Source organism: Atheta coriaria, unplaced genomic scaffold (genome assembly GCF_025399875.1).
Source record: "Atheta coriaria isolate IRGN ID8LTWV9N9 unplaced genomic scaffold, Caltech_Dcor_3.1 hic_scaffold_5_pilon, whole genome shotgun sequence".
Lineage (NCBI taxonomy): Eukaryota > Metazoa > Arthropoda > Insecta > Coleoptera > Staphylinidae > Dalotia > Dalotia coriaria.
In genome coordinates, this window is record NW_027045447.1 from 7,208,960 (window position 1) to 7,221,701 (window position 12,742).

Genomic DNA, 12,742 nt, shown 5'->3' on the forward strand with positions numbered 1-12,742 from the left:
CAAGTTTTTACACTTAAATGATACAAAAAATCAAAAGAAAGTCTCTATTAATAGAGCCGACGACGATTCAAAGACATTACGATAATACGTGGCCACTTCCACAAACGGGTTGTGAGACTGTTGGAGAAAGGCGAGTTGCCCAAGTGCGAAGGGTGATGCCGGTGCCGGCGCACCACCACCGCATAAGTACAAGAAGGCAGCGTCAGCGCTTATGAAGTACCGAATAATGCTTTCGACGTTGGAAAAAGCAATCTCTTAAAGAGTCAATCGCTCACATTCGACCTACGGTTGCGATCGACGGCGTGGCGGTGCGGGCGGCGGATGAACACACACACACACACACACTCGCGGATATCCTTGGCTAACAAATAATCCACGCTCGCACGAAGAACTTACGCGGCGCTTATCCCTCTCGCCTCAATAACTACCCCCGACGCCTCGCTCGAATAACCAGCCGGTCGCGGGCACCGCCAGAGATACATATTTATAACGTCTGAATTTATTAAACTTTCTAAGCAAATTTATTTACTCGCAAACCCTTATCTGGCAATATCCCTAAACTTTCTTAACGTTACACCAGATTATTCCATCAATCACCAAACGCGCCGCTGCGCACCACGCGTGTGCTTTTTTCCTTATATTTCAACCCACAGCCGCTCCTTACGAAATAACTGGAGCGTTATAGTTTAGGATATAATCTTCTCTGCGAGTGTATGTGGTTCACTTAATTTTTAAACCAACTAATTTTTCTTTCTCCGCTCGTATTAAATATAACTGCAATCGTTATTTATTTAATAAACAATCAAAGTAAATATCAAGTAAAAGTAAAGTAAATCGAACAATGAACAAACAAATGTAAAAAGTGATAGACTCGACAGTTGCGTGTTTGCCCTGATGTCTGGACAACCCCGGGGCGGTTACGACGTCGATGTTGGTTTCATCCGTGAGGCCTTGAGGGCCGATGTTACACTTTATCATAAAATATATTGGCAGCGCGCGTTATCAAATAAATATAAATGTATTGCGCTCGCTGCGTATTTGTTTTATTTTTATACTCGGTCGGCGCGCTGGATTTTATTCGCGTCGTATATACGTAATGATTGTGTTCGGCCGTGTTTATGAGAGCGGGTGCGACTTTTACAAACCCTAGGGGGCAAGTGAGGGTAAAAACAAATATTGTGAAAAGAAGCGGCGACGTAAAATTGATGATCGTATAATCACATAAAAATCGGCTTGCTGTTTTTAATTTTATTTTTGCTTTGAAAAGAAATTATATTTTGAGCCCTCCAGCGGATTCAAAACTAATTCTGTGTGTTATTGGTTGCCTATGTTAAATTGATAGAAAATTGTGTTGCCTACCTTATAATAGATGTCGCCCAATCTCTGCTTTAACCTGTAAATAACGAAATTTTAAAAATTAGTCAAAATGTTTTTTAATTCATGTAAACGCGTAATTCACCATTGATTAATGAATAATTTTCATGAAATGATTGCAAATCATTACGTCGTAAATGTCGAAGCATTTACATTTATGAATTATGATGGGCGCATTAATTTATTATGATTATTAGTACAACGGTGAATAATGCTTATGATTTTTAATAATTTAAATTAGTAAAATGAAATCTAAAGTGTGCGTAAAAATATTCGCATCGGTTTTCGCCTAGCTGACAAAGTCAAGTTTACTTTACTTAATTAAAATTCCTTTTTAATAGAATCCGCCGGCGCTGCGGCGGCGCAAAAAGCAGCTGCATTCCGCTGTTTCCGCACAGCACCCCGCGATATTTTTTATTCGCACCACGATAGACAGACGATGAGTCAGTGAACTTATTAAAACGCATTAAGGGGGGTGTAATTAAATACTTAATCATAATATATTAATTGCAGGGCATGCGGCTAGGGTGCAGGCGGGCGGGCGGGCGGGCGGCAAGCGTCCGGGAACCGTCGACCTACTCCGGCAGCTGTCGATCGGCGCCAAGTGCCGCGAAGAGGGAGTCCGCGCGGCGCGACGCCGTCAGTCGGCTACGAACCGTCGCGGCGCCCAACTCGAAGCCCCAACCAGTCGCCCTTGCCCCCGCAGACGCACTTTCAGTGACGCGAGCGCCCACGCACGTAATTTCATTGGTTAATTAAAAATTAATTCGGTGCATCATCAAAACAACTCAACATATAATTCAATACAAATAAAATAAAAATATAAAAAAGTTTCCGAAAACTTTTCTGAAAGTTTTCAAGTGTTTTAATACGATTGATGTCAAATAATTGAGTAGTGCATCAAAGTCGGAGTGTCAGAGATTAAACATAAACAAGAGTGTGGCGCGATACGCTCGAATGATTAGCGGTGACGAACTTTGGCTTGTTGTTTTTGTGCGAGCTTGGTGAACGCCGCCCGGCCGCAATTAATTTTTGGCGTCGCAGCGGCTCCAATAACAGGTCGGTGATGCGCGCCCGAGCGAAATCGCAGCCACTCAGCCGCCGCTCGGCGGATCCGTCAGTGAATAATTTAATGTGAGCGCCGTGTGTTTGCTTTGCGACCGACGGCGATTACTACGATCGCGACGGTGGCGCGCGCGAAAGGATTAATTGCGAGCGCACACATCACCAAGCACAAGGACAAGCGAACTTTTGTTGCACGTCGCCGGTGGACACGATGCGGACGCCCAAACGCTTGACGGATTTCCACCTTTTCATTTGCGTGTGCAATTTACTCCTACAAGGTAAGCACTATATGCTAATTTATGATTATTAAAATTGTGTTTATTAAATGTCTTTAGTTGAGCATGACTAACGATGTCCGACCGCGAAGCGTAAGGGATGATGACACCCCTTCGGACACAACCTGCGCCGCCGCGCATATCTTTATTAGCCGTTGTGAAAATGCCATCCCGCGGGTGACATTTATTTAAAATAATTGCGGCGTCCGATACCGGAGCCACTCACTACTTTGTCTGATAATATGCGCACAATGCTCAGTTGGACGGACGGTCACGACGAGGACGCACTTCATGTGTCTTCATTACTCATGTGACCGGAGGCGGCTTGTATCGATTTTCGAATTAGATGTATTGTCATTATGTTTTTATCCACTTCGAATGCGCGCAATTATATTGTAAATACATTTGAATACATTTGTATACATTCGTCATTACCAGGTATTCAGTTTCTGACATTAAATAATAACTAAGAAATTGGTTGATTCGATAATGGAATGAAATGGACAAAAATAGATGGCGCTGCATTGTAATCTATAATATAGCGTATTATTTGTGTGAATAATTCAAAATCAATCAATATTTTTTTCGTCTCGGATTTTTTTTTGTAATTTTCTATGCCCTGTTTGTTTGTTTGTTGTGTTTAATTCCTCATAAATTGATTCTGCCCGGCGGGGCCCGCTTGTCGGTTGTTGCTTCGCTCATCCTAATCTCGTTCCGAAATTTCAATATCTCTGAGACATGAATACATAATTTCAATTTTCCGAACAGTTGCGCGCCCGCTCGATGCGTACTTTCCACCCATACCTCAGACCGCTCGCCCGTTTTGCATAATAGTCGAAATTGTAAGTGATAAGTTTCCACAGGCAACTTTGCCGAAGATTGAAAATTATACTCGTAACGCGCGCGTGCTCGTAAAGTTTCTCTTTGCGCTCGCGAGACGCGCAAAAATGCGCGCGTAATAACTCCCTGCACAAACTGATCGTAAATGATGAATAATATCGAATGCAACAATAATCTGCATATAAATGTGATCATTTAGCGATTATTGTAATTAATGAGTGCGCAGTAACTTATTTTCATGCGACCGCGTCGTGTGCATATATTTAAATGCAGCAGTTATAGTGAAAAACGATGCTCCTCATCAAGTAAATTTGTGTTGTTAGCTGCACGCCAAGGACATAATGTGTGTGCACATTAGCAATAACAACAATACGGCGAAAGAAAGCAATGGCCTCATGTTTCGTATGAAAAAAGCGCATGTTAATATGCAGCGATGCATTTAAACGACGGTCGTTATATGAATTTATTTGTTTAATCTCCACTTTATTCGACCTACGGCTATCATTTATAATAATATTTACTTTTATACAATAACATAATATATCTTCTGTTATGAGTCAGTAAAATAAAATAATGTCAGTGAACAGTTTAAAGTTACCACTTTTTGCATTAGTGCGGAAATGGTAATTTTATAAGTTTAATAAACAATAAACTAGTAAATAAGTACTCCACATGTTATTTTATTGTTGATAAGTATGTAATTGCTCATAACAAAGCGTTTTTCTTTGTTTTGTTTCTCTTCTTCGACACAATAAGTGATTAATTGTTTAAATATAATTAATTCTAGTTCACAGAGTGAACACGTGTATACAAGTGTTCGTAATGAGTAATAAATAAATAAATAATTAATGAGTGATACATTTTCGAGTCGCGGCGAATACAAACATATGTCACACGCATTATTACCACGGGGTGCAGGGTGTTGCGAGGGAATGCAGCGAGCGCGCAAGTATTTTAATTACCGACGTTCGACTAATGGCGCGGAGTGCTCGTAAACGAACAACAATAAAACGAAAAAGTCGAGCATTAAAATATTACCCCTCTTGCTGAATATTGAATGTTATTCGTGAGTGTGTCATAATGTAATATTACATGTTACATAACAAGGTCTTTTACTTTACTAAATTTTTATTTCAATATGTCGCGATATTGGAAACAAATATTTCATTTATTATAAAACTTTGTAAATCTGCTTTAAGCCGGATTAAAAACATGAACAACAATGCGGTTATTATTTTTTGTTAACCGAAAGAGAATTATCAATTTTTCGCGGCGCGTAGAGCAAAAAATATTTTTATATACAAAAAATTATAGAAAAAAATAATGTATTTTATTCCTAGCGGATAATTTCCGTACGAGTTGATTACTAGGTCAATGCGTGGCTCTGTGTTAATGACACGAAATTGGATCCGCGCGATAATTAAAAGTCGCGCGCGCACAATCAGAAAGCACATCTCCGGAGCGCGTGCTCTTCGTTTCGAATATCGACATGATATTATGCTCAGTGCTCAAACGAGTTGAGCAAATGAAGAAAGTTTGGCATAATTTCCACTGGCACCGAATTAAACGCGGCAGGAAAGCGCCGTTTTTCGATTTGCGCCAAATCGCCAGCTTTCATAATACAAATCAGATATGCCGAATCAGATACGTACACGCGTATATATCGGATAACGCGCGGCAAACGAAGGAGAGTGCGGCACGGCATCGGTGGCGGCAGCGGCGGCGTCGACCTCGCCGTATTTGTTCTTTTCCGCGGTGCGGAAAACGAGCCACCGTGCCGCAATCGCACGATCGAACAAGTAGAATAAATAAAATTAGCTCGCGCGCATTGGATTTATCTGGATGAATTTATTTAAATTTCAAAAATTCGAAACTTTTCTCTGCAGTACAGTCGTTTGAATATATCGGAGCTTTCGTTCAATGATGTGAGTTTTGTCACTTTCGTAGATTACTATCGAATTGTGGACTTTGTTCTACTTTTACATTTAAGAACTAAACTTTTCAAATAATAACTTATTCTTACTAATAAAACTAATTGAAATATCAATGTGTAAAAATAAAATATTGTTTAAAGTTTGTGTAGGCAAATATCCAACTTGTGCATGTTAAATTGGTTGCCTATATTTACCTTGCACTTCTCCCACCATGTGTACCTAAAAGCTGCGTTTTGCGCACTGTATTTTACACATTTAAGTTAAAATGTTTCAATTCTTGCCGCGTTGAGTTTAGGCATTGCCAACACGGTTTGTCGAAGTTCTTGCGGTCGGGACGTGTTTGCACGCGCGCGCGCCAACGGTGCATGTGCTTGCGTAAATTATTACGAACATACCGCAACAATAAGCAAATTAGTATGGCTGAATGGAATTGCGGTCGGCGTACGTGTTTGTCTCCACCGAAACGCACTTAATCTAGATGCGCTGTGTCTCGGAGGTCTAAATGCAGAAATTTGCGCCGCATAAATATTAAGTGCACTTATTATATAATATACGCTGACCTACCTAGCCACATGATGCAGGCAGCGTGTGTAAAACTGCCATTTTACACACGTACCATAAACAATGCCTAATAAAAATAAGTACGAGTTTGCGCCAAGTTAATTTTTAAGAACGTTAGCTTTATAAATGTGTAAATATTTCCGCGTTGTTTTACTGACACTTAACCATCGATAAAATTGACCGTTTACAGCCGAAAGTCGATGGAGGCTAGGCATTTTTATCGGCCGATAGGACACGTTTTGCAACATTAACAACAAACGCCATTAAACTTTGAGAAAAACATCCGTCCGGTAGCACGACGATAACGTCCCTCTTTTCTCTATCCTAGGTATAAAATATTCACCCGCGCGCATTAACACACATAAACACACTCGCTCGATCAACCGCCCCCGCACCCGCGAATTACAAATTACAGACGCACGCGCGCACGTAGCTCTCACGTGCGCGCACACACCTTGGAAAACGATGTGTAATTAAAATGCCATTAGGACATCGGCGCGTAATTAAAATTGACATGGTCCACACGTAACTATGTCAACACTCGGGACCAGCCGGATAAATATTTAACTTTTACGAAAACATATATCTACTGAGTTTGTGTCATCCCATAGGTTAGAAATACAAAACTAACCTGCGTCCTCGTGCGTTTGTTTACTTAATTGCTTTCGATGTATAAACACACAGCGCACGCTCACACACAGCCAACTTTTTGGGTTATTGGGGGGTTGATGCGTGTGGGCGCTTTTTGTGCGCAGGGGGTCGTCCCGGGGTAAATGAAATTTATGGCGAAAGCCACTTTTCGAATTCTATTTTCGTACCCTCTGCGCGCTGCGCTCGCACATACACATATTGGTCGACTGCTGGCGTGGGCATAGTGCGAGCCAGGAGCCACGCCAGCCCAAAGTGTTGTTTGATATATTTCTGCTTGTTTGCCCATGTTTTCCATGAAATTGTTGTTTGCCGTAAATACAGTGGAGTTTGGAAAGCGCTTGGCACAAACAAAAATATGATAATTACGTATTTAAGATATCGTCAATATTCTTTCGCTGCTGATGCGAAAAAGAAGAACCTGCATACGTTTGTCGCGTACAAATCGATTTCTTTACATTTTTATTTCCTATCGATATTCGAACGTCTTTATCACACACCCAAGCATAGGGAGTTTGAAAACATGTGGCTTGTATTGTAAACACACTCGCATATTGCGGAACGTGTCGAAAATTATGTACGGAAATTTACGACACCCGCGAGGCGGATAAGGCGACAAAATTCACCCCTCCGAGGAAGGGAAAAAACTGTAAAATTAGACCCGCTTTACGACTCTTTTATTACTCGCCCTTATTTTCATGTCGAATTCGTCACCGAGTAAAAAGCCAAGAAAAAAAAACTTAATGACAGCAGTTTAAACAAACTCCTAAACGTTGCGGAATTAAGAATTTATAAGAATTAATTCCCGAGAATTTTAATTAAAATGGTGACTTTAGAAAATGAATTTGCGTATTAAAGAAGTTTTGATGCAAGAGGAAGATACGAGTTGCGCGCGAGCGGAGAAATTTACTGTGCACACTGCTAAAAGTAAACATTTTCTAAACTTGGATTGCGTTAAATTTAAATTAAAGATAAATTGAACGTAAATAAAGATTTGCGTTGGATTATTGCGCGATCTCAATATCGAAATCAACATCCAACTCGTTTGATTACTCGGGTATAGAAAGAGGGACATCATGTCGACGTCGACGACGGCAGCGTCGCTGAGACAACATTCGAACCGGATGAAAATAACATTAACGTGATTTTAATGCGGCGCACAAGTTGGGATGGCTTAATTAGTTGGCAGCGAGTCACGATAGAAAACATGACACGCCGCTGCCGCTGCTGTTAAGTCTCCTAGAGACGCTCCTCAAATTCTCTGTCTGTGGCGGAAAACGAGTTGGGGCTGGCGTTCGCGACAATCGTGACTGCGGATCTCTGATAAACAGCCGAAGCGGTATCAATGGCTTCAAATTAACTAACACTTGTAGTTGCGTGGCCGCGGCGAGTTTGTCGCCCCCGCTTTAGTCGACTCTCGACTTTTGAAAGACCAGAGAAGGTCTATTACTTAGTCCTGCGGGGGTGTTGGCTTCGGGCAAGTTTAGTGCGCGTGTTGGAACAATTGAAACCGTCTTAGTTAAGGCAGCCTTAGCAGGCGAACAGCCGCCGGCAAGTTTTCCTCGAATTCAAACAGTCAAACAATTAATTATCAACTTTAGTTTTGCTGCAACTACTATTCGAAACTTGCACTTGAATGGAATTTCAGGACATTCCAAGGGGTGAAGAAATTATATGTGGATATATTTTTAAATATTTACTGCCTAAATTATTAAGACGAGTTAAAAAATTTAGAATTTTCTGTTTCTTACTAAAAATTTTCATTCTTCGAAAAAGTCTTGTAATTCCCGAAGGATCTTAATGATTTAAATGCCCTTGGGTAGTCCAATAGACCCTTTTCCTAAGAAGTCTTATTAATGTTTAAAAACCTTACGAAAATAGCCCAAAAATTAGCTACAAAAATGAAGAATTCTAATTTTGCAAACAATTGACATTTTAAAATAAACTCCCGTAAAATTGCCTAAAGCAGGTCTGCAATTATCAAAAATTGTAGCAAAATAACATGACATTAGATGAAAAAGTATAAGTGCGTGTCAAAAGTAGAATTGCTAATATTTATTCATGGCTTGTATGACGTGATTTGTAAATGCTCGAAACAATTGAAAACGAAAGAAAACGAGCCACGTTCCTGCACAAAGTTATACAAGTTTGCCAAGTAAGTTTGCTGGCACCGTACATAATTGAAAACTGAAAAAGTTCCTGGCACGCCCTCGAAGTTGGCCCGTAATAAACAGCAAACATGCAATGTCACTTGCTTTTAATTATTGGCGACTCCTCGAGGTCTGCCGTGCCCCGAGTGGCCCAAATGTTACCTCTTGACTTGTACACTTTCGAAGGAACAACGCGTCAAGTTGAAATGCAATTAAAACTCCCAAAAGATCATTCGCGTTGAGATCCATTACGATGCGGGTCATTAACACCTGGTATTGCGGCAAAGCACAGCAGAGCGCTCACCTATTTTACCGAATGTTACGTCCAAACGATGACATCATTATTTCCATCGTCGTCGATTTTATTTTCTTCGCGCCATAAAAACACATTCGCACCCTAGTGGTGGTAATAGCCGTCGCTTTTGCTTTTTCTGCGCGCGGCCTTTTTTATGAAGTAACGAAATCCGCGCGCCGACTATAAAAACGGCAATTCGCAGCGCATAAACATGCTGCACCCAACCGCCACAATCATCCGCGACGTCTTTTTTCGCCGTGCGCGCCTCGTCGACGGATATGATCACGATGGTCGTTGGCGAATGCAAATAAAAGCCGTGTGCTTGTTTGCGTCCTCTAGCGAGTAGATTTAACGCGCGCGCGAGTAGCAGCAATCCGACGCTATCTAGGCAACACACACAGCGCGCGCTAGTAGTTCACCTTAAAATAAACATTTCAAATTAATTCCGCTATCTTGCTTGCGCGCTTGTCGCGTGTTATCTCTTCGTCGCGTGAGCCCCGAGGATAAAACATTAGCGGGTTCTCTCTTATTATGCAAATGAGGAACGGCGCGGGTGGAATTTTTATCGCAAAAAATGGAATATTCAAGCTTTTACAGTTTTCACAAGATGCGCCCGTCGTTTTCAATTAAGCACCCACACGTGCCACCTCGGGCCAACGCATCTCCGCGGGTAATGGGACACTCGTAAGGGTTATTGCGTACAGTTTATGCTAATTTTACTCATTTTTATTATCGCTTCTGCCTGTGTCCCCTCTGCCTCTCCTGCGTGAATAACAATAACTGCAAACAATGTCGTAACAAGTAACAACAACAACAACAACTAGATGTTTCAACGGATGGAGCGCCTGTGTTTGGAATGAGATGAAGATGATGGTTAGTGCTTTCCGTGCTTGAAGCCGTATTCCTTGCCGCCGGAATGACCTCCCTTCTTGCCGTAATCGTCGTGATGGGAGTGATGGCTCTCATGGCCCTTATGCCCCTTGTGACCCTTGTGGTCTTCATCGTAGTGGCCCTTGTCATAGTGGCCCTTCTTACCGAAGTGGTCGTCATGGTAGCCACTCTTGTGACTGCCTCCCTTCTTGTGCTTACCTTCCTTGGAACCATGATGACCGTGGAATTCGCCGTGTTTGGAGTGGTGTCCACCCTTGTGGTAGTCATCGTAGAACTTGTGCTCCTTATGGTAGTCATCCTTATGGGACTTATGGTGGTAACCAGTGGTCTTTTGACCCTTTTTATGACCCTTTTTCTCGCCATGTTTACCACCTTTGTGGGACTTGCCATGTTCGTGATGTTCGCCATAGTGACCCGCTTCATCGTGATGACTCTTTTTGTGCCCTCCTTTTTCCTCATGATGGCCCACTTCGTGTTTCTTGCCGTGCTTGCCATGCCCACCCTTGTCGTGATGATGGGATGATTTGTATCCTTTGTCACCTTTGTGGCCGTGACTGGAATGATGATCGGAGTGTCCCGAATGACCACCACCTTCTTCATGGCCATGCTTAGACTCGGCCACTGCAAGGTCGCCGTTGGTTTGCTGTAACTCGAGCTCCTCTTCGCGATACACCCGGGCCGTGCACAATGCGACGGCCAGGCAAAGGCCGACGCACAATACAATCAATCTCATGCTGGTGCGGATGCCGTGCAATGGACGCCGACCTATCGAAGGTAGCGAACTGATTGCCTTCCTTCTGCCACCGGAGCGTATTTATACCCGCCGACGACTTTCTTCATTCTACGCCAATCCTCCCAGCAGAGAGTAGTTTTTGGGGTTTCCGCGAGATTAGTTCAAGTTAGAGTTTTTTTTTTCTTCTCTGCTCTCCGCTCGGTGCAGCAATATGTCGCATTGTTCGCAATCGGCAGTCGGCTTTTTCTTCCTCGCCGGCCGAGTTCGGGTTTCGGCAGAGCAGAAAATCGAGCGATTTCATTTTTATGTAATAACAAACACGCCGACCGCGTCCGCATGCTTTCTCTAATTGCAAGCGAACCAACCGCGTGCGCCGTTTCTCCGCTCCATCGGGCAGCGGTGTTGATTTACACCATTCTTTCACAAGAAGCGCGTCGCGCTTCCACGCGCAATCGTTGCACAATGACGACGATTTCATACTTTTCGCGCGCGTTCCGAGCGAATTTTTGCATCGTCGCAGCGGTTGCGTTACATTAACATATTTTGCTGCCAACGAGGAATAGATAATGCAAGCGTTAATGTCCTCATTAAGGCAGTCTGCATACAAAAAACTAACTGAGCGCGCAAGTTTCTTGGACCGCCTCCGCAGCCGCCGCCGCCTTCTTCATCTATATGCATAATACAAGTGGAAGCTATTTTCGCCAGCGTTAAAAAGGTTAATTAATCTCTTTTAGCATGCAAACCGCATTATTCTTTTACCCTTTTAATGCAGTCCGTCCCTGCCGGTGCAGCGCGTCGCGGCGCTATTTTATGACTTTAACGAAGCATATCATGACAACATTTCCATATAAAACGCCGCCAACGGAGGCGGCCGCCTTTACGCTGGCTAAACGAAAAGTTCGCCGCCTCGCCTTTGCTGCACCGTTTGCTTCACGTCAACATGGTTGACATTATATTCTCGTCTACCGTCGGTTGCGCTAAACTCGTGCACAAAAACGTAAAACACCCTTTTGGAGGAAATCTAAGTGCTCCTTGCAATAATTGGCGCTTGGACAAAAACTTTCCCCCAAATTACTCAACCATTATGTCCGCTCACACAATAGTGATGAGTGCAAAGTGGCAAAATGCATTTGCACCAACAACTTTCCCACCCGAAACACTATCATCGCATTCACCCACACATACTTATGCGGGCAGATAACAGACCCTTCTCTTAATTATCACCATTAACATCCTGCAACACGGAACACTCATTAGATTATTTCGAGTATTTCACGCGCGAATACAATTTTCATTTGCGTAATTTACTGCAGTGTAAATCGAGTTCGAACATATACGAATACCAGTGGTGGGGGTATGTTGTGATGTTGCTAGTATTGTAATCGCGTTCAGTTCCATACGAGTTGGGCGCGGGGTGAAAACACATGACATTTGCATGTATCAGAATTTCGCGTCCTTTAACGAGCCGAATAAATGTCGCGCGCCCCTGTTGGGAATTAGACACGCACGCCTGAGTAGTGCCTCCTTCATTAAACGAACACTGTATGTCAAAACAACTATTAGTTCTAGCATTGTACCGGTATGGAAGTTCGTTGTAGTTACCGCACTGCCGGCGGGCGCAACTGCCGCCCGATATTAATACATAATCAGTACGTTAGACGTGATCGCGTTAGGCTCCACATTAATTAATACACAATATGCAACACACACGTACGTGTGTATCCGCACACTGATGGAACTACCCCAAGGCTCTAAACTTGCGTAGGTAGGTGTTATTGGAGCAGCCAAGTTCGTTGTGTGCTCTGATTTCGGATGTACCAAAGTCGGCGAAACAAGCCTGATTTAATTTTGTTTGCCACTGATTACTATCGACGTAATCTCATTCCCTCATAATAATCATAATAATCTAAGGGAATACATTTGAATTACGTAAACATGTCAAGTAAGTTTATGTATTTTACGAAACTCGAACCTTT

At 42.6% G+C, this 12,742-nt stretch overlaps 3 protein-coding genes across 5 annotated transcripts in view; 1 reads left to right on the plus strand and 2 right to left on the minus strand.

Moving 5' to 3' along the window:
• Positions 1 to 12,742, minus strand: part of LOC135791750 (uncharacterized) — a 42,696-nt gene that overhangs the window by 21,441 nt on the left and 8,513 nt on the right. For all 3 annotated transcript variants that reach the window (XR_010548110.1, XR_010548109.1, XR_010548111.1), the window contains exon 2: positions 1,360 to 1,393. The gene's annotated coding sequence lies outside the window, so the exon portion shown is untranslated. The remainder of the gene's footprint in view (positions 1 to 1,359; positions 1,394 to 12,742) is intronic.
• LOC135791747 (cell adhesion molecule 2-like) overlaps positions 2,003 to 12,742 on the plus strand; it is a 76,980-nt gene continuing 66,240 nt past the window's right edge. Inside the window, exon 1 of the mRNA XM_065302263.1 lies at positions 2,003 to 2,717. Within this exon, the coding sequence (XP_065158335.1) occupies positions 2,651 to 2,717 (67 nt within the window). The 5' untranslated portion in view covers positions 2,003 to 2,650. The remainder of the gene's footprint in view (positions 2,718 to 12,742) is intronic.
• LOC135792417 (histidine-rich glycoprotein-like) lies at positions 9,970 to 10,793 on the minus strand. Its single transcript, XM_065303041.1, has one exon. The coding sequence runs from the start codon at positions 10,764 to 10,766 to the stop codon at positions 10,017 to 10,019; it is 750 nt and encodes a 249-aa protein (XP_065159113.1). The 5' UTR covers positions 10,767 to 10,793; the 3' UTR covers positions 9,970 to 10,016.